Source organism: Erpetoichthys calabaricus, chromosome 1 (assembly GCF_900747795.2).
Source record: "Erpetoichthys calabaricus chromosome 1, fErpCal1.3, whole genome shotgun sequence".
Lineage (NCBI taxonomy): Eukaryota > Metazoa > Chordata > Cladistia > Polypteriformes > Polypteridae > Erpetoichthys > Erpetoichthys calabaricus.
The window spans coordinates 188,240,764-188,267,358 of NC_041394.2; the positions used below are offsets into that span (position 1 = coordinate 188,240,764).

A 26,595-nucleotide genomic window follows, 5' to 3' on the forward strand; every position below is an offset into this window, starting at 1 on the left:
ATTTTAAGCACAGCAAAATAAGAAGAGGATAAAGGGGGCAATGAATGGTTTTTGGTTAACGTCATAACTGACCTGCAAAATGGCAAGGCAGATTGTGAACAGTTATGATCTGCTGGGCTCCATCAAACTCAAAAGAGGCTTTGCCTCCAGAGCTAGAACTCCAGGCTCCAATGATGCCTAGTATCAAAATGAGCCTTACAGCAAATAGTAAAGGGGCCAAGGGAGAAGGAAACTGTAAAAACCTTTGGCCCACAATAACAGTCATTTTTCTTGATCTCTTCTGCATGAAAAATGCCAATCTACACATAATTTTGAGGGTTTAGTAACGAAGGATTCTGATTTTCACATTAGTTTTTGTATATAATGCTGTATTAAAAAGTTGAATCCTTTTGCTATTTTGCTGCAACATCATCTTTATTTTAATATGGGTACCGCCATGTTGAGATAATAGCATTTGGCTGTATCCTTGGTAACTTAACCCAGAATTTGTGCCAAATAGTCACCTTTTCAATTTTCTTTCTCTGTTGTCAAATCTTTTGCTCCTGTTCACAATTTCTGATTTTTAGTCTGACTTAAAAGAATCGGTTTAACTCTCGTTATTGACGTTAGCTTGAATTTTTGACCTCAAGTATCATTTTCTTACAAAAAAATACTACCTCTTGCAAGACAGAATATTAACAAAGGATAGATAGATAGATAGATAGATAGATAGATAGATAGATAGATAGATAGATAGATAGATAGATAGATAGATAGATAGATAGATAGATAGATAGATAGTATCTTAAATGACAGCAACAAGTCCATAAATGAGAGAATCCAATAATAATTACATAATCAGAAAAAAAAATCCTAAAATGAGAGAGCTGAGCAACAGATGTATCCCCTAATGGCAATGGAGCTGGGGGTGATCCCACAGCAGTAGTATTGAGGGGGCCCGCCTCCTTGGGCTCAGCATATAATAAACAAGGACAATAGCTGGTAGTAATATGACAGTGATAATTAATAAAGGAACAAGGCAATCCTTAATATAGAACAGTAATCTACAAATGGAGAGAAAACAAAAACATATTCAATAACACAAATTACAACACAATATACTCAAGACAATAAAATAAAGCACAGAAATGTTAAGCTGGGATGGTCCCCAGGCTACACACTAACATATGTGACATGCTCAGTGTACTGCCAAGGATCCTAGAGAAGAGATGTTGTTGAATAGGAAACCAAGATTAAAATCGATATATTGCCTGATGATACACCAAAGCCCAGTATGCAAAATGATAATCAAAGGCAAAGAAACCTACAATATTGTAACCAAAAATGCTAATAGACTGTGGTGGGTTGGCACCCTGCCCAGGATTGGTTCCTGCCTTGTGCCCTGTGTTGGCTGGGATTGGCTCCAGCAGACCCCCGTGACCCTGTGTTCGGATTCAGCGGGTTGGAAAATGGATGGATGGAAAATGCTAATAGAAAAGTTTGTAGAGAAAGAGCTTAGTTTGAATGTCTATAGTCTGCGATAGGGATGGGAAATTAGAGTCGACCTTCCCCCTTGAAAACCGGAGGTCCCATCCTAACTGCAGTAATTCTAGAATGGCTGTGCCCATAAATAAAAAAAAACACATTTATATATGGCATCGGAAATGGCATCAAAATAATTTTAACCAATTTTTCAAAAGCAAAAACTAATGGTAACTTTGACTTTGTCGTGCTTAAAAACACTACTAAGTGGAAAAATCAAAGCTGAAAAGGACGAAAAACCAATGAAAAATTCTTAATGAACTGAAATCACGAAACCCAGCAAGCCTGTCTCTTGCAGCCTGTGCGCTCTTTGAGGGATGAGGCTTCTGTTGGCTCACAGTGCCAGCTGCTGGGGTGTATGAAGTGTGTTCGCTCTTCAGTTGACTGTGAATGCCCTCAAACAGTCGATCTGAAAGACCAGGTGACCCCTGGTGGTGACAGCTGAGGTGAGCACTTCAAATGAACCTTCAGGCAACGCTCAACCTCCCCCTTTCCTGATGGAGGCCCACTTCTCCTGGCAGGATTTTTGAAGCTGCCAAGTCGTCGCTGCCTGCCCTTTGTATGACACGCCATGCCTTCTCAACAGCAGCCACAGACCTGCCCCCTGGCCTGAGACCCTCTGTGTGAAACATGATGCCCTGGAGCTGCGAGACTTGCATAGATTGGCTGCCATTGGCCATAAAATCTGTCAGGCTGATGAGAGTGACAGGGTGTGCCCGGCGTTTGGGGCATTCACTTGCAGTTGGCACAATGGACAGACCACTAAGTTTCGACAGAGCTGAGACCTTTTCTTTCATTAATCCTTGGATTCGATATTTTCTGTTTTTCTTCAGCTTCTTATTTTGGGTGAGTATGGTTTGCATACCATTTTAACTGTTAGAAAATTAATTCTGTAACTAGTCATGTCACACTGTGCTTTTTTATATTTTCATTTTTGAAAACTGTGCAGCACTCTGAGTTGTAAATATGACGCACATGGTATGACAGGAACAGAATTTTCACTGAGGGATGGCAGCAGTTCTCGGGTTCAACAATCTGGGAATTCACATGGACAGAATGTCCGCAGACACTTGGCTAGTGCCATTTTCAGATGGCAGTGAACGTGCCGGGGTTTTATCTGAATTAGCAGTCAAGGCTACTAACATGCCTACTAACTAATGGTCTCTTTATTGTACGACTCTGTGTATTGAAAGGCTGCTTTTATTTTAATTTCCTGACCCAGGACCCTCGCTGAGTCAGGGTGGACAGTCAGTTTACCTTCCATGACATAAAAACATAAGACCAGGTCACTCTCGACTAGTCTGCTGTGCTCCGGGGTGGGCCAGCCCTGCATCCTAGGGGGGGTTCCTGCCTTGTGTGTGATGCTGCCATAACAGGCTCCACCACCTGCCACCCATGGAAACTCTGCTTTACACGACTGTCCGTTAGATTTGTGAGGTGTCGTCTACTGGTGATTGCATGATGAAAGTGGGCACCTCACTCCAATCATGACCTTTCTGTGGCTCCTGACTCCATGTTGGCCCTTTGGTGCTTTTACTCTCTAGGCTACTTTCGACATGACCGCTCCTCTACCGCACCTTGCTCCCCACAAAGCTCTCCATTTACTGATTTAAAATGAAGACCCCCCCCCCCCCCAAAAAAAAACTCCAAATGCCTTGAAGTGATGCAGCTGTGCTCGGCTCCCAGGCTGCTCTACTCACTAGAGTGATTTCATGGTCACCAGGACCACCTCCACTGCCCCCCCCCCCTTTTTTTGGCTGACAGATGCACACATTTTCTCTTGCTAATCCGCCTCTTTTGTTTCATTTTGCTGGCTTCAGTCAGTTATTTGAGGCTGATGTGATGAGCGGAGACAGGCGACTTAACTTCGTGAATGTCAGCAGGGCGGACGGGCGGGCGCTGATCTGTCAAATAACCTGAGATGGTGGCCGCCTGTCACCGTGCTGCATTTGTCCAAGTCTGAATGCTGCGGGACTCTCCTCCTTCACTGTGACTCCATTACTTCGAAGGCTGCTGCCTAAAAATAGGGAGCCGCTATGAATAGAAGTGCAGCGCTGGCTGAAACTCGGAGGTGGCTGCGGCTCAGCGGGGTCTGCTCTCTGTGCTGAGAGCCACTGCCATGGAGTGCTGGAGTGGCACGGCCTCGTGTTCTTCAGGTTGTGTTTCCACCTCGTTGCCTTTACTCCTATTTTTTACCTTCATCTCAGTTCTTTTTGATAGTTTCTTGTTTCCCCTTTATCTTATAACATGTTGCAGTCGAGTCTAGCTACAGACATCCAGAGCCCTGCACACATCGGATGGCGTCTGATGTTCAAGTCCCACTACTGTCACTGTGTGACCATGACTGAGTCACTTGACCTGCCTGACAATGTAACTGATTGTATCATAAATGTTGTAAGTCACCTTGGATAAAGGCATCAGCCAAACAGGTAAAATTACGTGACACGCTGAGATGTTTGCGTCTTTCTCAAACCTGTCCATCTTAACAGTCCCTCGTGTGGCGTTATTATAAGATAAGGCTTGTGGCAGGACTCCTCAATAATGATGACTACTGAGTAGACGTGTGTGCCAGACAGTCATGCCCTGCTGTTGGCATCGCCACTCCCTTCTCAGTATGTATGCTGTCTAAATCGTGTGACATCATCGTGCAATCTGATTGGCTGTTCAGCAGAGCACCGGAGCTCTTCAGCTACACCCGTGTCCCATTTTCATACGCGTATTTAAAAGTTTGGCTGCCATATTGATGACAGCGATGTCACCAGTCCGCCTGTTTGAGACGGTGGTGTGAACAACTCAATACAATTTCCAAATAAGAACCGTTCACGTACTTTAGTTTGGTTAGTGACAGATCTGAGGAGCTTCTTGCTTGTTTGTTGGAGTTGGCATTTTAATTTTTTGATTTTATTTTTTTTGGCAAACAATCCTTTTCTTCACCCTGTTGTGCTTTTTCATTTTCTGGTCATCAGCTTTTCAGGCCATTTTTTTAGAAGCACAGTGTTCAATGAAAGTGATCAGCGCAGTGCACATGATATCATTTATCGTGATTTTGAGAAAGCGTTTGATAAGGCGTCACATGAGATCAAACTAAAAGAGGGGGCAGATCAGGCATGAAGTGTGTCGATGGCTGCAGAGGCCTGACGTCTTCTCATGTACATTTACTTCTTTGGCTGATAGCTTTACCCAATGTGACTTACAACATTTATGATACAATCAGTTACATTTCTTTTGGTTTTCCAGTAAGGTCAAGCGACTCAGTCATGGTCACACAGTGACCGTAGTGGGATTTGAACGCACAACCTCAGGGTATGAGGTCTGAAGCCTTAACCACTATGCCACATTGCCTGTCAGAATTAGAAGTGAAGCTGAGAGTGGGCTCCCTTGGGGGGCAGTGAGAACTCCGCGCTGTGAGTATAGCCCCCCTACTGCCCTGATAAGTCTGAGAAGTCACAAGTGCACCGCACGCCACCAGCCATCAGTGCCAGCAAGGCAGTCCAGCGACATATTCTAATTTGTGGTGCAGGTGTCACCAAAGCCATTCAGCAAAGGGATGGGTTAGCTAAAGAGACGAGCTCCGGTGGTCTCATCGTCTGGCCATCGGTGCACCACTTCAGCGGGCCTCAGCATCGAGTTTGTTTTTTTCTTGCTGCCCACTCTCTAATCGCAATTTCAGAGCCCCTCGGCTGACAAACAGGAGTGGAAATGGCAGATCCCACAGGAGACCTCACTCCTTGACAGCCGAGCTTTCATGTTTAAATGATAAATGCCATCAAGAAGCAGCCATACCAGCAGACAGAATCCAAAGCTTCACCTATGCAGTGACCACTAGAAGAGACAAACCTGCTCCTCGCCATAGCGGCCGCTATGTGTGTGCTGGGAAAACAACTTGAGGCAGCCACCGATGCCATATTTACTGAGTGAGGAGATCAGTTTCGCTTCTTGAATTCGGTGCAGGGGAGCTGATTTTATTACCAAAAAAATGGCATTGAAAGATGATTGACTACTACACACTAAAACGACTTCCACTCGGGGGAAACAGAAGTCAAACTAAGGCAGAATTCTTCTTTTGGTCCATGGTATTGGTATTTTGCACCTGTTGCTAAAATGACATTTTTTATTCCTTCTCGGTTCTTTATCTGCTCACCATTCAAGACACCACATTAAAATCAACTCTACAATTGAGGCTTCCCGTGTTTAGGAATATCCCAAACTCCAAGACGTCGGCTCAGCATAGTCCGTTTCATTTGTTGCTCTCGTCTTCTATTTAAAAGTCTCTGTTCTGGTATCATTCTTCAGATTCTTGTCCATCCTCCATCTAAGTCCAATATTGACCCTCATTTTCACAGTTTGCTGGACCCAAGTTAAGTTTGCAGGTTCCCTAGCGCTTGATGCCAACTACACCCAAATCCTGCAGCCCCAGAGGGTCAGGCTTCCTGCATGAAAAACTAAACTTAAAGTGTACAGGGAGCAGCGACAATGAAACAGGCGTGAAGTTACATTGTGGACTTTTAGAATAAAACAATCATAAAAGACAGAAGGAAAGTCAGAATGCAAGGCAAGCAATCACATGCTAAAGTGTGTAAAAGTGCAAGACAAAATATAACGACCCCGGGCTTAAAAAAAACAAACAGTGAACCTCAGAGCACCAGAATCGAGGCCTGCACACGGGCAGACATTACACACCTCTGGTTAGCGGCGTCTTTTATCTCCAGTACTCTCTCCTCGTGTGACTGCAGCCTTAATAACTGCACTGTCCTGAAAGAGACAGTGAATACTTTTATTAAAAAAAGGACCAGAAGGAAACATGTCTTCAGGATACGTGCCGTGTTTGTACTGGAAGATCAAATGATTGATCATCAAAGCTCAAGGTGATATTCAAAAAATAAAATCCAACACAAAAGCAGAGTTTACAACCCATCCATTCAATTTTTGCCCCTCAAAAGCAATCACTGCACCCTTTACCCGCTGAGAACTCAGATTTGAAGTGCCCAGTGCCTGTCTGAGGACACAGCCTGATGAAGCCAAAGATGTCAAGATGTCCCTGTTCCCCACCACCTCATCCACATTCTCCTAAGGGACATTGATGCACTTAGGTCTGCACTAAGGTCTTCTCCCTTAGACATGTCTAAAACATCTCCTTGGGACACAACCCGGTGACACCCGAATCAGACGCCTGAACCACCTCAACTGGCACCGTGGGAGCGGAGTTACTGCCTGAAGTGGAGGAGTTTAAATACATGAGGGTCTTGATTTGGTGGAGCGGCGGCTCTACTTTGAGCTTCTCCCAAATGTCTGTGCTCCTCACCCTGTCTCTGAGGCTGAGCCCAAACACCCTGAAGTGCAAACTCATTTCTGCTTGTGACAGGCCGGGTTGGCTCTACGCTCACTCATCACATTCGGAAGCCTCTCAACCCGTCGGTAGTCATGTACCGAGATGAGCCGGGCAAATGAGGTCACACACATTCAGCAAGGGGTTGGTGCAAAAAGTGCCAGTGCTTTTATTAAAACTAAACAAAATGCAATGCTCAAAAGTGCAGTGCCTAAAATCAATCGTCAATAAATAATCCATAAAATCAGTGAGTGTCCAGTGGAGGTTAAAAATTCAAATAAATATTTCCATAAAACGAGGTTAAAACATAAGGGATAGCATCTTCATTAAAAACCATGAGCCTCCATGTTGCTTTCTAAGATCTGACGTCTCCCTGGCTTACTTACTTTGGATTCTGCAGCGCGAGGAGATGTCAACCAGCAGGCACAGATAACCCTTTGGTTCCACTCAGGCTCTTGTTACCAGATTGTTGGTGTGTATGGGGTGCCATACCGAGTTTTATGACTCCCACTGCCATTCCCTGGCATTATGGGGGGATCCTCCTGCAGTCACTCCCAGACTGCTCAGCAGGAGCGTTGGCCACACGGTCTTTCACCAGGGCTCACTTTCCCATCTGTCTGCTTCCCTTCTGTGTGGCACCGGCTCCATCCTGCTCCTGCCCTTCTCTCCTTTACCATCTCGCTCCTGCATTTCATCTTCTGTTCCAGTTCTCTTCTCTCTGCCAAGCAGGCTCCTTTTTTATCCTCCCTGATTGGGTACTGGTGTGGTGCTTTGCCCACTCTGAGATGTGAACGAGGCCCCCAACTGATGCGCTCAAATTTGCACGTGTGTGTAAATGCCAAGCACCCCAATCAACCCTGAAGTGAAGCGAGCTCACACACACCTGCACTTCCCAGAACGCAATTAATTATTTAAATACCGGGCTGCGCCATGGACCACTCATCACATGCTGCTTGTACTCGGGGTGTCGGTCTTTCTTGCATTACCCAATACTTGTGGCCATAGATGAGGACAGGAACAAAGATTCCGCAGTCAATCGAGGGCTTTGCCTTTTGGCTCCATTCTCCCTTCACCACATCTGACTGGTACAACAACCACAGATGTTGCTCCAGTCTGCTTGTTGATTTCCTGCTCCCCTTCTCCCCTAATTCATGAACAAGACCCCAAGATACTTTCACTTGAGGCAGAACCTCATCCCTGAACCTGGAGAGGCCACTCCACCCTTCTCCGGATGAGGACCATAACCTCGGACTTGGAGGTGCTGATCCTCATCCCAGTTACTTCAAATGTGGCTGCCAACCCACCGTAGTGTGTGCCTAAGGTCACATGCACAATGAAATCAGTCGGACCACATAATCTTCACTGTCACTGAACTAGACCCCCTCCACTCCTTGGCTGCACCCAGAAATTCAGTCCATAAAAATTATGAACAGACAAACGGCAACCCTGGTGGAGTCCCACACCCACAATGCAGACCAAGCTTTTGTTCTGGCTGTACAGGAACCAAATAGCCCACAACAGCAGGCCAGTACCCCATAATATCAAAGCACCCCCCACAGAACACCTTGAAGGGTCCCGTCATATGCTTTTTCCAAGTCCACAAAACAAATGTACTGTAGTCTGGCTGGGCCCTCCAGTGTTCCACAACCGGGATGAAACCCACATTGTTCCTCCTGAATCGAGAGGTTCAACTGACAGCCGGCCTTCCTTTCCAGCACCCTGGCATAGGCCTTCTCAGGGAGACCAAGGAGTCTGATCTCCCTAAAGTTGGAACGCCACCCTCTGATCTGAGACTACTGTTATGTCTCAGAGGTCAAAGCCATTGTAGGCTGGCCCACAGACATTCCCAGGAAGCACACGTCCGGTCCAATAGGTTGACACCTTGATGACATCACCTGTCACACAACTTTGGGCAATTCTGGGTGTGAATGGCACAGTGACAGCTAATGCTATTGATGGAAAATGAAAACAGAGTGGCATCTTGGTAAAATGCTAAATAATTTTCACTTATTAAAAACATTTTTTAGAGCAAAATAAATGTATGCAACTATTACTTGGGTTCAAAAACCCCAGAATAAATGTAAACCTTGTCCAAATCCAACATCAGACATCCACAAAAAACGAAAGGACAACACCTGTGATAACATTGACTTGGCATAGCAACAGACATGGACAGAAGCGACAAGGGGATGGCACCGCAGTCAGCACCGGACAACAAGGGAGGCTCATCCTGCCTACAGCCAGGTGAGTCTGGAGTCGGTGGCAGTGGCAAGAGCTACCCGGAGTGAATATCCTCTCCCTCCCTCAAACCCTCCATGTCTCCAAAGGTTGGTTTAGTTTTACTGCAGTGCTGGCCATTGGACTTCAGAGAAAAAAATGATTTGAAATAAATATCCGAGGTAGACCAGTAAGAAGTAAACAAAACCATTCATTTTCTTTTTCCAGGTACTTTCCTTAGTTATCATTGCAATCGGAGTGTATGCCAAGATCCAGAAGGCCACAGGTAAGGCACGGGGATTGAAAAGCGTGAATGAGTATGCGATGTGATGTGATGTGCACTTCTTTCAAAGTGCTTTCTTACCTGGTTAAACAGCTCAGCTATGGATATTGTTTGCTCCTTCTTTGATCATCTTAATAAAAGGACAAGGTTCTGTGTATCTGTTTGTCCGTCTGGTTGCTATGTCTTTTTCATTCCAACAGATAGGAAATCACAAACATTTATAATAATAAAATGCATTTCATTTGTCACTCCAACAGATGGCGCATCACAAGTATTAATACTGCTTTTACAAATCCTATACAGTGGAACCTCAGGTCACGACCATAATTCGTTCCAAAACTCTGGTCGCAACTCGATTTGGTTGTGACCCGAAATAATTTATTAATTTTTAATAACGAGATCGCGAATACAAGCGGCTGAAATGAGTTTCCTCCGCAGGGTGTGTGGGCTCTCCCTTAAAGATAGGGTGAGAAGCTCAGTCATCCGGGAGGGGCTCAGAGTAGAGCCGCTGCTCCTCCGCATCGAGAGGAGTCAGATGAGGTGGCTCAGGTATCTGATCAGGATGCCTCCTGGACGCCTCCCTGGTGAGGTGTTCCGGGCACGTCTAACCGGGAGGAGGCCCCGGGGAAGACCCAGGACACGTTGGAGGGACTATGTCTCTCGACTGGCCTGGGAACGCCTTGGGATTCTCCCGGAAGAGCTAAAAGAAGTGGCCGGGGAGAGGGAAGTCTGGGCATCTCTGCTCAAGCTGCTGCCCCCGCGACCTGACCTCGGATAAGCGGAAGAGGATGGATGGATGGACGGATTGTATGTAAATACAATTAATCCATTCCGGACCGTACGAGCAGTATGTAAATATATATATTTTTTAAGATTTTTAAGCACAAAAATAGTTAATTATACCATAGAATGCACAGTGTAATAGTAAACTGAATGTTTACTTACTTCTTCTGCTTGGGCTCTCGCTCGCTCGCTCACTGCAGAGGGAGAGACTGAACACGTGCGTAAATCATCGGTGCGTATGAACCGGAAGGGAAACTGGCTTGTTCGTCACCCGAGTGTGGGGTTGTGAACTGATGCAAAAGTTTGGCGAACTTTTTGGTTGTAACCCGATTTGTACGTGGTCCAAGATGTTCGTGACCCGAGGTTCCACTGTACCAAAAGGCAGATAACAGACATGTCCATTGAATTTGTCATTCCAGCAAATGGCACATCACAAACATTTGTAGTAATGTGTCTGTGAATATTTGTGATGCACCATCTGCTGGAATGACAAATGGAATGCATTTTATTACTACATGCATTATGAAATACATTCTAGTAGATGGTCCACTTTAAATATTAATGCTGAGGTCAATGTCGACTATGTAGTCTTGGACTAGTAGCACAGCTAATATTTTGATAAAGCTGTCCAATAAAGCACAAGGTACACAACTGGAACAACAGCCGAAAACAAAGCAAATTAAGTCAATTAAGACTGGGATAGGAAAAAAGGTGAGATCAAGATAAGAGTCTTGTCAATTAATATGATGTTCTGCCACCTCACGGCTAGGAGAGAGTGAAAGGACCAGAAATCCATAGCATCACATAATTAAAAATGCTGATGGTTGTAGTAGCTACTGGTATTATGTATCTGAATGTACATTTAAGAGTTAAAACATAATTTTTAAATATTAACAAATGCACAAATGATGATCTGTGCACAGACCTTTGAAGTGTTTGCTGTTGCTGTGCTAGCTCGATCCAATAGCAGGTATTCACCTCTGTACCTTGAACTGGTAAGTGAGGTTTTTTCTCGTCCCCTCACTCGTTTGTTTGTGACACAGTAACGGGTGATGTGTTGTAGCACAGGATGCATGATATCATCAGCGTGTCTTTAGTTTCACAGGTAGCTGTTTAAAGCAGATGTTCAAGTTCTGCCCATCTGATTCAGGATTCTTATTCATTTCACTTCAGAGTCTTTAAAGTTCAATCTGAATCATGGCTGACAAAGGACAACTCTGTCACTGGCGATTCTCTCATTCATCATATATGTACTGTGATGTGTGAGTCCCTCTCTTGCACCCCAAAACACGAGACCAATAGCCATTGTTTGCGCAAGTGGAAGATGACACTCCTGAGCCAGGTGTCCACACTATGGTGTTCACCCTCTGGTGTCTTCTACTTGTGGCACTAGCGACCCTGAAGGTCTGTGCTGGCTGGATCAACATCGGGGTCAAGCCTGGGTAGCCCCATTGTTTCCATGTGGCTTGTGCACCATCAAGTCTGTGGGTCAGATCCAGCAACAAGTGGACGTTGTTCCATACCATTTCATCACAAAGGCTCTCAACTATCCTCAACAGAACTGCATCAATAGCAAGTTTCTTCACAATGCACTCGAAAGGAACTCTGTGGATCTAGCTTTGAATCAGGTCCACTAAGTACTGGATCTGTCTGAACCAATATGCCACAGCTGAAACTGGCACCCCTTGACCACTGGACTTACAGCCATGTGGGTAGTTATAATCATCAAACCTTTCAGGAGGGCGGTTTGGAGGGCTTCTCCACTTAAAAATGGGGCTAGTATAGCTGTCCAGGCTCCCCTGTCCCATCGCATCAATGTTGCCATATGTTCAAAGCAGAATAGGAAACACTCAGGGTCGTCTGACGGAGCCACTTTTGGCAGCACATCTTGCAGCCACGCCAAGGCAGCAGCGGCCGCCAGAGCCTCAACTTGCTCTGGGTTTTGCTATATTTCTTGGGGATCCATCGGTGCAAGGACCCCATTCCTGGTACCATGTGACATGTGAGTCCCTGTCTTGCACCCCAGAGCATGAGGCTGAGTCTCAGTACTGTAGCAAAACCAACTTTATTCAGCTTAAAACAGAAACAGCATGGTTATTTATTGTAGCGTGATCTGCCACTCTCCTATACACAGACACAGCTATCAGGCAGGGTCGTGGCCAGGTTAATGGCCAAGTGTTCCCTGCAGTTATAATGTTCCTTGCATCACCCATCGATGGCAGGTGCTCATAGTGTAACAGCGATCTTTTTGGATTTCTTTTCGCAGCGAGCTGCCACAGTGGTGTCAGCAACCGACAGGTTATCTTCCATAGACACGGCGATCACACTTTGGGACGCTCTTCGGCATGTCTTCCCGTTGGGGGAGACCCAAAAGAGTTTAGAAACCTTACAGTACAATACAGTAAGGACACATTTATATTACAATGTATTAATTGTTAGTTTTGTTCAGTTCTGTATTGTTTTAATTGCATATATCAACATAATCAGTAAACTAATAGGTTTATGTCCCATTGTACCTAACACTTCACTCCCCAAAGGGAAAATATATTCCACTTTAGTAAAATGGATGCCAAAGCAGTGGGAAATTCTGTTTAAGAAAATCTGCAGAATGGTTGCATGGTGCCCTCTACCAGTCCTATTGGAGCTGACAGGGTTCCTTTTTGTTGAAGAGAAAGAGAACCTGCATGTATTATTGTCAATTACATTACAGTATATAACCGTAAAAACGAGTCATCCAGAAATGAACCTTACAAAAATATCATTCTAATTTCTAGTACTTATTTGTTTTCCACTGCACATTTGCACACACTGTTCACCAGGCACGAGACTTTCGAGTGAGAGCGGATTCATTACCCACAAACAAGTCGCGTGTTTCTCGCTCACTTATGATTCCCACACTTTCAACCAGGACAGTGTTATACGACATTAATGTTTAGCACGTTTGATACATAATTTAGTACATATAATAATCCATCCATCCATCCATTTTCCAACCCGCTGAATCCGAACACAGAGTCACGGGGGTCTGCTGGAGCCAATCCCAGCCAACACAGGGCACAAGGCAGGAACCAATCCTGGGCAGGGTGCCAACCCACCGCAGGACACACACAAACACACCCACACACCAAGCACACACTAGGGCCAATTTAGAATAGCCAATCCACCTAACCTGCATGTCTTTGGACTGTGGGAGGAAACCGGAGCGCCCGGAGGAAACCCACACAGACACGGGGAGAACATGCAAACTCCACGCAGGGAGGACCCGGGAAGCGAACCCAGGTCCCCAGATCACCCAACTGCGAGGCAGCAGCGCTACCCACTGCGCCACCGTGCCGCCCACATATAATAATGTAGTTATTATTTATCTAAAAGATGTATTTGCTTCTGCCAGCCCCAGATCTTATAGATGAATCCAACAAATCAAATGAATCGGTTCCCTTGAATCAGTAAAGAGAGACAAAATGTCCATCGTTATCACCCTGACGCCGCTGCCAGTGCACCACGACATGCAGGTTCCTTGCGTCCTTCCTTCTTTCCCGTTTCTATTGATTCACCAATCAGGTTGAACTGCACAGAACACTGGGTAATATTTTTAAGGGGTTGGCCTCACTTAGTACACAAGCTGATGTACAAAAGACCATACCTTTAAGACCTGAATACACCAAAAGAAATGAACACTTTCCGTTTCTTGTTGCACGTACAGGTTTTATGTTGTGTGTCTTGTAGGCCTTTGCACCTCTCTATGCACTTAGATGGATGTTAAGTTCCAACTCAGCCAGCCTCACGTCTCCCAGCCAACCACCAAATAGGAGTGTGGATCACTAATTTGACTCCGATTTGTGGGTTCCAACACAGCAATTTTATATGATGTACATTACTTAAAAGTTACTGTAATTTTGTGATTTAGGATCCTGAGGTGGTCTGTCGTGTGGTGGGTGAAGTAATGCTCTGTATCAGTGCACACTCCCGACCCCTCTCTCTCGACTTACTACTGCTTACAAAGCTGTAGCTTATATTCCCAAGGCTAATATTTTCTTGTTATCTGTAACCTCAGAAGGTAAACATTATTGAACTAGTGTGTGCACTACAGTATAATAAACCCCAGGAGCTAATTAGCACGTGTTACAGAAATAACAATTCATATGCAACCTCAGAGACCAAGTGCATCTGACTTAGCGTGTGTTTCACGTTACAGGCTAGACAGCTTAACTTACACGTGATTTACATTTAATTGAAAACCCGACTACTCCTCAAGCAGGAATATTCAGGCTGTGAACCTCAGAGGCCGAGTTCTACAGTGGCTTGTGCTAACAGTAAAGCTTTTGCAGAGGCTTCTGCTGCTTGTGTTATTACCAGAGCCACCTCCATAAAACACAGCACTCCCGTTCTTTGTAAACTCCACTGGCTTCCTGTGAAATCTCAAATTGATTTCAAGATTTTGCTATTAACATTCAAAGCTCTTCATAATCTGGCACCTCTGTATCTCTCTAATCTGCCCACTTGCACTCTTCTTACTCAAGTCTGCCTTCTGCTCATTTATCTACCATGGGATACTTTAGCTTCGTTGCCGCTTGTCTTTGGAACTCCCTCCCTCAAGATATCCACAGCATTGACTCATTTCTCAACTACAAATCTAGACTTAAAACCTATCTTTTCAAACTTGCCTATTCGTCTGATTTTATTCTTTGACTGTATTGTTTTTTGCGCTTTATGACCATGTTTTCATAATGTTCTTTTATTTTAATTGCTTTTATTATACTTTTTTCTTTTACTTATTGTAAGGTGTCATTAAGTGCCATTAAAGGTGCTAAATGGTGCTTTACCATTTCAGCATTAATTACAATGACAGCAGGCAGATAACTAGTTCAGAAATTCATAATTTATTAGTAGCAAACTAATATTATATACAGTAGCAAAAGAGGATAAAATTATAAATTGGCTAAAAGGAATATGAGAAATGAATAACCATGCATTCTGGAAGACAGACTTTAAAATATAGTTATTTTTAATTATTTACGCTGACGTGTCCCTAATTATTGTCCATCCTCTTGCTTGCTCTTTAGCTCCTGTTCACTGGCTGCCCATTCCCGACTGCAGCCTCACTTGTCTTATTTTTTTTTCAGACACAGTTCGAGACACATTTCTGGTTGACCCCGCTATTATCCTCATAATTGTAGGAGTCGTAATGTTTTTCATCACATTTTGTGGATGCATTGGAGCTTTGCGAGAAAACATTAAACTCCTCAAAGTTGTAAGTTTTAGAAATGTTGCTGTTAGAAATGTTGCTGTTAAATGTCTTTGTGTTATTTTTTTTTTTGTGGATTTCCTCTGGTGGCCTGCATATGCTGCTGCTGAGTGTCCCGATGCTGTGATGGAAGGCATCCCTCCAGGGCTCATCACTAGCTGGCATGCATTGTTAGTTCATAAATTGTGACTGTTTGGGCAAACTGACGGCTGGATAAAAACAAAAATGTATGTATTGTTACTGGAGCCCATCGAAAAAATGTATTTCTGTGTCAGTTATAACCCACAAGTTTATGTGCAGAAGCTCTGAACTGCCGCTCAGCTCATGTGGTTCATAGGCTTCCTTACAGACAAAACTTCACCAAGATTCAAAGAACTGCCATTTAGAACACCACAAACTTTTGATGAGGCCATTCAACAAAGCTCGCCAGTCCTATCCACTTAGTTCTCCTAAAATAACATCAAGTCGAGTTTTGAAACTCCCTAAAGTTTTACTGTCTACTTGTGTCTATCGTTCTTTGTGTAAAGAAAAACTTCCTAATGTTTGTGTGAAATTTACTCTTAACAAGTTTCCAACTGTGTCCATGTGTTCTTGATGAACTCATTTTAAAATAACAGTCTCGATCCACTGTACTAATTCCCTTCATAATTTTAAACACTTCTATCAGGTCACCTCTTAATCTTCTTTTGCTTAAACTGAAAATCCTCAGCTCCTTCAATTTCTCCTTGTAACTCATACAGGAATCGGCCTGACTGCTCTTCTCTGCACTTTCTCTGGCAGTGCTGTGTCTCTTTAGTAATATGGAGACAAGAACTGAAGTTTTAGTAAACAGAACCTCCTTGGACTTGTACTCCACACACCATGCTATATAACCTAACATTCTGTTAGCCTTCTTAATGGCTTCTGAACACCGCTGGGAAGTCGATAGCTTAGAGTCCACTATGACTCCTAAATCCTTCTCATAAAGTGTACTCTCGATTTTTCGACCGCCCATTGTGTACTCAAACCTAACAGTTTTACTTCCTACTATGTTGCCAGGGGTGGCTACAGATTTTGGGCCCCATGAAGAGATATCACTACCCTGACCACACCAACCCCGTACAATGGCTTTACTACCCTCTGCTACAACCCCCCTGCAGAAATGGAGTTGAAGCTTTGGATAACTTTACCTATTTAGGGTGGTATAACTTTAGTTCAGTGGTTTCAAGGGCTGTCAAGTTAACCAAAAATAAGGTCTGAATATTTAAATTAAAGATACAGTAAGTAAATATTCACATACTGTATATTCGACCTTAGGTTAACAATTGTAGGAGTTATTATTGTATGTATTTTTTTTATATGTTATTGTTATTAATGCCGGCAACATCAACAAAATTAAACAAAAAAAAAGTACTAGCAATACAAGCAAGGCTTGTGTAGAGAGAGCAGCCTTCACTCCACCAGCCTAAGAGCTTTGGGGCTCTCAACTAACTGGAGAAACTTGAGGAAGGCGGAAATTAGAAAAGGGACTGGACTTAATCCACTTACACTCATGAATGAATCAAAAATTAATAGATTTGTTCTCTTAAAAGAAATGAATAAGCTTTATTTTGAAAAAACATAAAATCTCCAAATTTCTGAGCAATCCAAGAGCACATCTGTTTCTGTAGGCGAGCCAATCAAAAAAAAAAAAAACACAAACAGGTGGTGAACTTCTAGTTGTGAATGATAAAATGTGCAATTACATTAATAGCACAGTCTGGATGGAAACACTCTACTGCGTATGTTTTATGAAGAATTCTATATTGGATTTCACAAGCCTTTGGCAGCAGAGGATACTTCTTAGCTATTAACAAAGCTTTCTGATAATTTAGTCATTTTAGTAATGGTGCCCCATAAACTATACACTCTCAGATTAATTGGATTTAATAAAGAGATATGAATGTGAAAGGAGTTTAACAAAAATATTGTTTGAGCAGTTTAGAGAAGTTAGCCATTTTTAGACATAGTCCCCCTCCTATTTTCTGGGGTTCAAAAGTATTTGGACAAGCTAACATAATCATAAATATAACAATCACTTTCAATATTTGGATGAAAATTCATTACAGTCAATGGCTGCCTGAAGTCTGGAGCCCATGGCCATCTTCAAGTGCTGGGTTTCTACTCTAGTGATGCTTTGCCAGGCCTTTACTGCCATCAGTTTTGTCTTCAGCAAGTGAAATGCATGTCCAGTTGGGCTGAGGTCAATAGACTGACTTGGCCATTGAAGAATATTACACTTCTTTGCCAATATGTTTTAGAAAATTGTCCTTCTGTACTGTGAAGCATCATCCTATAAGTTTTGCAGCATTTGTCTGAATCTGAGCAGACAGTATATCCCTGTACACTTCAGAAATCATCCTGCAACTTCTGTCACCAGTCATATCATCAATAAACATGAGTGACTGACTTCCATTCACAGTCACGCATGCCCATGCCATAAAACTGCCTCCACCATGTTTCACAGATGATGTAGTATGCTACAGATCATGAGCCATTCCTTGTCTTCTCCATATTCTTCTCTATCCATCACTTTGGTACATATTGATCTTTATTTCATTTGCCCAAAGAGAACTGTTCCAACACTGGACTGGTTTTAAAAATATTTTCTGGTAAAGTCTAATCTGTCCTTCCTATGCTTAAGGATTACCAGTGGATTGCACCTTGTGGTAAACCCTCTGTCTTTACTTTCATAAAGTCTTCTCTTGATTGTAGACTTTGGCAATGATAGGTCTTCCTCCAAGAGAGTGTTCTTGGTTTGGCTAAATGTTGTGAATTAATTTGTCATCCATGGTTGTCCAGGCCTACTGGTGTTGCTGAGCTCCCCAGTGCGTCCCCTCCCTTTTATGAATGTACCAGATGGTTGATGTGACCACTCCTGGTGTTTCTGCTCTCTCTCACATAGGTTTGTTTGGTTTTCTCTGCCTAATGATGACCTGTTTTTACTCTCATGGACAGCTCTTTGGACCTCATATTGAAAGATCACAGTGACAGCTTCCAAATGCAAATTCCACACTTGGAATCAACTCCAGACCGCCTTCCTGCTTAATAGTTAATGAAATAATGAGGGACCTGCTCCCACCTGGCTATGGATCAGCTTGTCAGTCAATTGTCCAAATACTTTGAGTCCCAGAAAATGAGGGGACCATGTATAAAAGTGGCTGTCACTCCTAAATTGCTCATGCTATATTTCTGTTAAACCCTTTGAATTAATGCTGAAATCCGACACTTCAGTCATGTAATTATTTATTTCTTTCAAATCCATTGTGATGGTGTATAGAGCCAAATTTATGAAAATTGTCCAAATACTTATAAACCAAAATAAATGAGCATTATTATATATTAATATATAAAATTATTCACAATAGTCAATTTATTTCTAGAAAAATTATGTGGAAAACAGTTTTTCTTCCCATAGTTCTTCTGCATAAAAATCTGACAAAGGACCTAGGACTTTCTTACATTCATAGATAGATAGATACTTTATTAATCCCAAGGGGAAATTCACATTAAAAGTAGTAAAAAGTGTCCAGGGAACAAGTCCACATAAAAGAAAGTGGTAGGAGTGATCAGTGAAATAGAGAAAAAGGTAGTAAGATAAAGTCATACACGGAGCTGCTGGAAAGGCTGCCACTCGCGGCGGCGCCTGAGTCAATCATGTGACACACACCAAAGAAGACACTGAAGGCCGCCACATGGTATCTCTTAAAGGTTATTCTTGGTATATGTGTCCTAATTGACTCATCATGCAATAACGATAGCCCTTATCCCATATGTAAGCGAAAATATCACATATGTGTGGGATACTTTCCCATACGTACGAGGTAAGGGCTATCCTGTGATTTTTTTCATTGTGCCATTCAGAGCTTCTGTATAAGTGTACTCACTAAACTACTAAAGTTTTAGCTAAAATGAGTCCAACTGTCTACCAGGAAAGTACTAAGTTAACAATGTAAAAACATTGTCCAGCATTAAAGTCGTTAGTAACAGACACGTGTTTCCTGCGATACAGCATATTCCTTGTGTGCTACTTACTAATCAACATATGTCTGCCTGCCTTATTCAGACTGCTTTCTAATTAGATGATATTTTTGATCTTTTGGTTGTCGGGTTAGATCGAGTGATCTGGTAAACTGCCTCATTTGCACAGTTTACAGGGAGTGAACTAACATTAATATGCTGACCTTTCCCTGAGAAAAACTAAGTTAACAACTGCTGTCTCCTCCTCGCTTCTTCACATTTTTCTTGCGTTTCTTTTCTGGAACCCCAAAATCGGCTTTCATATTTCAATTTAAACAAAACAAAACACATCTGACTTTGGCTTGCAAGTCTATGTTTTTACCGCTCCAAAATTCAAGTGCCTGCATACCGGTCTGAACCATTCTGGCTAGAAGAGAGAAAATATAACGTAGGGTCTACCTAGGTTGATACTTTTGGCTGAACAAAAAACATGACTTTCTAAATTGCAAATATTCTTTTAAATATATATTTCAATAACTAGCTAAAGAAACGGATAAAATTATGCTCCAATATTTTGATTGCTACTGTCAGTCATGGACTCTTGGTGTCATCCTACCTTCCCCTGCATTGTGGCGCCTCTGAAAACGAGTTGGAGTGTTTAAGAACATTAAAAAGCGGACTAGCATTAAAGTCATGAGCAATGCAAATGTGGTGGTGCTGTTTTTTTTTTTTTTTTATTAATTTATTGCTATAGAGCACATTCCTTCTGTGTTACATTTTAATCAAAATATGCCCACCTGCAGGTGCCTTGTTCGAATTGCTTTCTATAATTATAGTTGTTGTGTTAGATTAAACTGAGGCAGATTAACTCATATGGGGGTCTCTAGGTTGAGGCCAACAACAGAACCAATGAATGGTTTAGAGTGACGCCCTGAGGCTTCTGTGTCATCAGGTTGTGCTTTCTGTCTGCGTCATTCACTCAGTCCTCTTTCTCTTTATCATTGCAGTTCTCTGTTAGCCTGACTTTGGTGTTTTTAACTCAGGTGGCCATTGCAGTGCTTGGATTTTTCTATTCTGAACAGGTAAGCTTTTATGGTATCAAACATATTTTCAAAATCCAGCAGAATTTACTTTTGTCAAGCTTTTATTTTTCAATTTACACTCTTTCTTATTGATGCCATGGTGATGTTGCTGTTGCTGCTCTGGGTTCAATTCCTAATCGGTTCCATGATCTCAGTGTGGGTTTCTCCTTTGGTTTGTCCTCTCACATGCCAAACATATTAGGCCATATTGGGCCAGTGTGAGTGAGTGCAGCCTGCAGTAGACTGATGCCCCATCTATGGCCTTAGGCTGCAGCTCGATACACTCCTGTACTTTAAGAGTGGATAAGTAACGGTGTGGGTTTGGTTTCTTTGAACTGTCTTAATGTAGAAGTAGCAGCCCCATTGCCGTTTTTACTCCTTCTTATTTTCTGTTTGTGGGTAGCAGAATGAAGCTGTAGTTGGCACTGTGACCTCAGGGCTCCAGCTACCTGCATTCACATCTCATGTCCAGCAGCTACCTTTCTGGATTTTGCACATTTTTCCTGTGTCTCAGTAGGTTCTCCTCCCACATGCTGTTAACAATTAGACTGATTGAAGGTGAATGTTAAGGAATGGTCTGATAAAGGACTGGCACCTTTTCCAGGGTCCTTTCGCGCCATCAACCCAGTGCTCCAGTCTGCCACGACCCTGATGTGGATTAAGCAGATTTGAGGAGGTTATAATGCACTGAGACCCCATTCAGGGGCCATTGGGCGACAGACAACTCGGCGAAAAGACAACTGGGCGACAGACAACTCAGTGAAAAACAATTTGGCGAAAAGACAACTTGTCGACATCCTTTACCAGTTAGGTAATAGTTAGGTTCAAAGAGATTTTTTAATGATATTTAAATGACAACGTAGGGCGCCGGAAAATCCACAGAATCACCTGCTTTATGAGAGTCCCAATACGTTGAGAGTAAAGATATTTTACTTAAGCTGTACTCTCAGGTCACCTTTTGTATTCTAAATAACGTTATCATACGATTACAACCAATACAATTTATATAAAGGATTACCAAGTTTGGTTGCAGAAAATAATGTAAGATAAGAGTTTGTTCCTATTTGTTCTTATTTTCAACATTTTAAATCACATTGTCATTTAAATATAATTACAAAATCTCTTTGAACCTAACTATTACCAAACTGGTAAAGGATTTTGCCAAGTTGTTTTTTCGCCGAGTTGAGTGTTGCCCAGTTGGCACCGAACCCTGAGACCCCTTCATTTTTTTTTTTTTTTTTTAAATATTTTGTTATGCTGTAGCCTTTTGCTAAATTAATTTTTCCCCACACCAAGCAACACTCAATACCCCAGAACGACAAACCAAAAACAGGATTTTAGGAATGTTTGTAAATTTATTAAAAATAAAAACCGGAAATATAACATTGACACAAGTACTGTATTCAGACCCTTTACTCAGTACTTACTTGATGCCTGTTTGACAGCAATTCCAGCCAGGGGTCTTCTTGGATATGACACTTCACATTCCTAGGTTTGGGGATTTTCCGCCATTCCCCTCTGTGGAGCCACTCAACCTCCATTATGCTGGATGAAGATCAGTGAACAGTAATTGTCAGGTCTCTCCAGAGATGTTCAGTTGGGTTCAAGTCTGGGCTCTGGATGGGCCACTCAAAGACATTCACACAGTTGTCCCTAAGCCACTGCTGTGTTCTCTTTGCTTTGTCCTGTTGCAATGTGAACCTTTTGCCACTCTGAGGTCCAGAGCACTCCGGAGCACCGTTTCATTAAGGATATCTCTGTACTTCAATTTTCCCTCATCCCTGCCACTGACAAACAACTCCCCAGCATTATGATGCCACCAGTATGGTTCATTGCTGGATTGGTACAGCACAGATGCATAGATGTTATTCAGTCTTAGTTTCATCAAACAAAAGGATCTTGTTTCTCACGGTCTGAGACTCCTTTAGGTGCCTTTTTGCAAACTCCAAGCAGGCTTTCATGTATCTTTTATTGTGGAGAGGATCAGTAAAATAGGATTGAGGAGTGCTGCATGATGACTGAACTTCTGTAAGTTTCTCCCATCTCCACATAGTGTATGTTTTTTGGAGTTCCACCAGAGTGCCCATCGGGTTCTTGGTCACCTCTGTTACCAAGACCATTCTCTCATGATTGCTCAGTGGTTGTTCTAAACATATTCTGTTTGAAGAATTTTGGAGGCCACTGTGCTCTTGCACAGTGCAGTGCAGGAATTTCTTGGATCTGTGCTTCGTCACAATCCTGTCTCTAAGCTCTGCTGGCAATTCATTCAACCTCATGGCTTGGTTTTTGCTCTGCCACACAAAGTCAGTCATGGGACTGTAAACAGACAGGCGTGTGCCTTTTCTAATCATGTGTAATCAATTAAACTGACCACAGGTGGACTCCAGACAAGGTGGAGAAACATATTAAACAAGATAAATAGAAAGGGATGCATCTGAGCCATACTCAGTGTCATAGCAAAGGATCTGAGTACTTGTGTCAATGTTCAGTTTTTCATTTTTAATACATTTGCAAAAATTCCTAAAATCCTGTTTTTGTTTTGTCATTCTGGTGTTTTGAGTGTTGTTTGATGAATGAATGACTTTAACTGCTTTTAGCATTAGATAGATAGATAGATAGATAGATAGATAGATAGATAGATAGATAGATAGATAGATAGATAGATACTTTATTAATCCCAAGGGGAAATTCACAGGCTTATGATTATTATAAATATATAATATTATAATATTATAATATATATAATAATATTATAAATTATATATAAATTATGAAATTCATAAGGCTGCAACACAACAAAATAAGGTAAAAGGCAGAAAAGGGGCTTTGTAGAATCTTAATAAAATAAAAGATTTACGCTTCACAAAAAATGTTTTCTAATCTCAATGAAGTTCCATGGAGCACAAAGGCAATATGGAATTGCTTAAAGCAATCCAAGTCAAACAAGTTCCAATACAGATTACAACGGCAAGGTCCAAGAAAATCAGGAAAATCACAAAGCACACTGAATTTACAAAAAGCACAAGACCTCAGCACTCCTAAGTGCATACAGAATGAATCATCAGGAACTGTGGGAGGGAGACCCTCTGGATTTACTGTACAAGATGGTGGGCAGTTCCTGGTGGTGATAGGTAGGTGGCCCCACCTCTTGGGGGATCACTGACAAAACAGATGGAACATAACCCAGGCAAAGAAAATACAGCAGATAATTAACAAAAGTAACACTATCATAAATAAATGACACAACAAGGAACAAAAAGACATAAAAGAAGACTTTGTACCCCAGCCAGGGGAGAACCTGTAGCTGAGATATAACAGGCCAAATCATTCACTTCCCTAAAAGGTATTATTTTTCCTACATAAAACTGTTAACAAAAGAATTTTTAAGAAAAGTAAAATTATTTCACAAATACCTGATTTTGCTTGTTCCTCAAATTTAAGATCCCTGGAACATTTGGGAAGTTTGTGAAGAAGGCAATCGTCCACTACAGAGATGACATTGACCTGCAAAATCTTATTGATTACATTCAAAAGGAGGTAATAATTATTAATACTGTAACAATTTTCCCAATTAAACAGACATTTATTATGGTAGCCGAGGTGTTATGTTTTTCTGTTGATTTTTCCTGACAGTTCTTGTGCTGTGGCTGGAACAATTTCACAGACTGGTCTCAGAATTTGTATTTTAATTGCACCCTCGAAAACCCCAGCAGGGAGCGGTGTGGCGTGCCCTACTCTTGCTGTGCTGCAGTCCCTGGAGAGGTAACTGACCGCTGGCCACTCTAACTGGACTCTGCTTTGTGTGATACTTGCTGGGTATGTATGACTGTGCTCTGTGAATGACAACTATCCAACATTGGCTGTTTTTTGAGCCCTGAAACGGTGAGTGAGTTTGGAGAATGGCAGTGTGATATTACGGAGGAGCTCCATCCCTGCTAAACCTGCTACCACAGGTAGACTACCTATAATAAAAGCAGATAATGTTCACTATAAATACGACTTGGCTGTCCAAGTAGTGATGGGTAATTCAGTTGTGATATAGTTCAGAAATGCACATGGGGAAAAAACCAAACAGATTACAAAGGATAAACTTAACAGTGGTCTCCACAATAAAACTACCCTGCTGACTTCTATCTTGTAATATCTTGTGTCCTTCTGCAGGTAGTGGTTAACACAATGTGTGGGTTTGGCGTCCAAAATCTCAAGTATATAGAAGCTGTCAAATTTATATACCCAGAAGGATGTGCTGAAAAAGCCACACACTGGATGGAAACTCATCTTCTGCTGGTGGGCGCCTTAGCCCTGGGCCTAGCTCTTCCACAGGTACTGTGTGTGTACACCTCAGCTTCTTATCTTTAGTGTGTTTTTAAAAAGGTGGGCAGAGCTACTGTTGCCTTACCCCAAAAAAATGTCCAGTTGGGTGGTGATAGTGACTGAAGCCATACATACAGTTCTTCACTCCCCACTGTCTGTTTTGTTTTTATCTGATTACAATATTAGCCTTTTAGCCAGTACTACATGCTGTTTTAAAGCTGCACTTTCTGAATACTGACTGCCAATTTTGGCTAGAAATCTCATCTCATTGATTGTTAACTAGCTGTTAACTGTTAATTAAAATAAAAATCAAGTATTAAATGTACAGGATTAGTAAGACAGTGGGCTATAGTCCCCAAAAAGAGTCCACATACAGTATACTAAGTTGTGGCTTTTGTCTGGCACACATGTTTAACTTCACTTGAATACAGAGTTACTGTATAAAGGTCAAGGACTTCTCTTGCCTTTCTCATGTCTTATTGTTTGTCATCCCTGCAGATTGCGGGAATTGTTCTGTCTCAGCTCTTAATATCACAAATACAAGACGAGATAAGTTCAGTTATATGAAGAACGTCATGCTGTGTGAATCATGGATGCCATCATTTTAAGGCCCAGAGCTTATGGGGTCATAATTTGTGGTTTGAAAAAACATTTTCTATATGAAACATTTTTATAAAGAGACGGAGTTCAAAACAACAGAGGTGTGACAATGGAGTTACAAAATCAGTTTGGTTGTTATCATATATTCAAAAACTTTTCATAAACTAAGTGATACACACTCAGAGTTTTAAAATGAATATACATATCTATTTTGTGCCATCCTGTGGTCTTCTTGATTGCTCAATCACTGACAATATCTTAATATATATGCAAAAATGCAGCTACCAGCGGGTTGAGTGTGTGAGGAACAAAGAGCAGCAAATACTTAGTTCACTTTGAAAATGGCATGGTATTGGTTATCAAGCACATCAACACACTGGATTGATCAGGAACAATCTTGCTGGAACTTTCAAGAAAATGGCTTACCAACCTAAATCATAAACTAATGGCAATCCCGTAGTTAGAAAGAGTACAGTATTGCAAGGTCACAGGGTAACAGTCAGCTGTATTTACTAAGCTAACAGCTATGCTGGGGTGCACAAAGAGGCATTACAGAATGACTTCTCATACCTTTTTATAGATGGTGTAGAACATTCATGGCCCAACATAATTTCATATTTACTAGCAAATAACAAGTAAAGATACTTGGAGAGGGCTAATAAAGACAAAACACCGCTGAAGGAAAAGACAAAAGCCTCACAAATCCATGGGTCTATCCTACAGCATATCAACTGTGCAGGCTGGTGTGGGCACAGTAATGGCATAGCTGGATATTTTCATGGCACAGATTTGGTCTCTCAATATGACAAGAGAAGCAACTGAATGTCTCACAATGTCTGAACACCATTGTCTTGAGGATGCATCCCATCACGTTGGCAGCACCTCTACCTGTAAATTAGTTCTTTTCATGCACATTCCTGGCACGATTCTGGAGTGCTACTCGTTAAGTTCAGCTTAATGTGCCACATCAGCTTCCAGAGTCACCAGAGCTCAGTCCAATCAGGCATCAGTGGAAGAAGTGAAAATGGCTTTTAGGAGAGCAACTTGAGTGTAACTAGAGCACACCGAGGAGCTAAAAGTGGGAAGCAACCTTCAGCCAAACTCAGAATGTGGCAGAACACTTGCTGCAAAGAACCTGCAGTGTTCCGAGGCTAAATGGAGGACCAACTTGTTATTTGGTAGGTGTAATTAAAAAGTGACCACTCAAAGTGTATGTGTGTGTGTATTGCATATATATTGTATATAA

At 42.2% G+C, this 26,595-nt stretch overlaps 1 protein-coding gene across 1 annotated transcript; it reads left to right on the forward strand.

Moving 5' to 3' along the window:
* Positions 1-1,974: 1,974 nt before the first annotated feature.
* Positions 1,975-26,032, forward strand: tspan33b (tetraspanin 33b). The gene is made up of 8 exons (XM_028794530.2): positions 1,975-2,367; positions 9,293-9,350; positions 15,254-15,381; positions 20,361-20,435; positions 23,877-23,972; positions 24,069-24,197; positions 24,597-24,758; positions 25,248-26,032. The coding sequence occupies exons 1-8, from the start codon at positions 2,152-2,154 to the stop codon at positions 25,314-25,316; spliced, it is 933 nt and encodes a 310-aa protein (XP_028650363.2). The 5' UTR covers positions 1,975-2,151; the 3' UTR covers positions 25,317-26,032.
* The last annotated feature ends 563 nt before the right edge of the window (positions 26,033-26,595 follow it).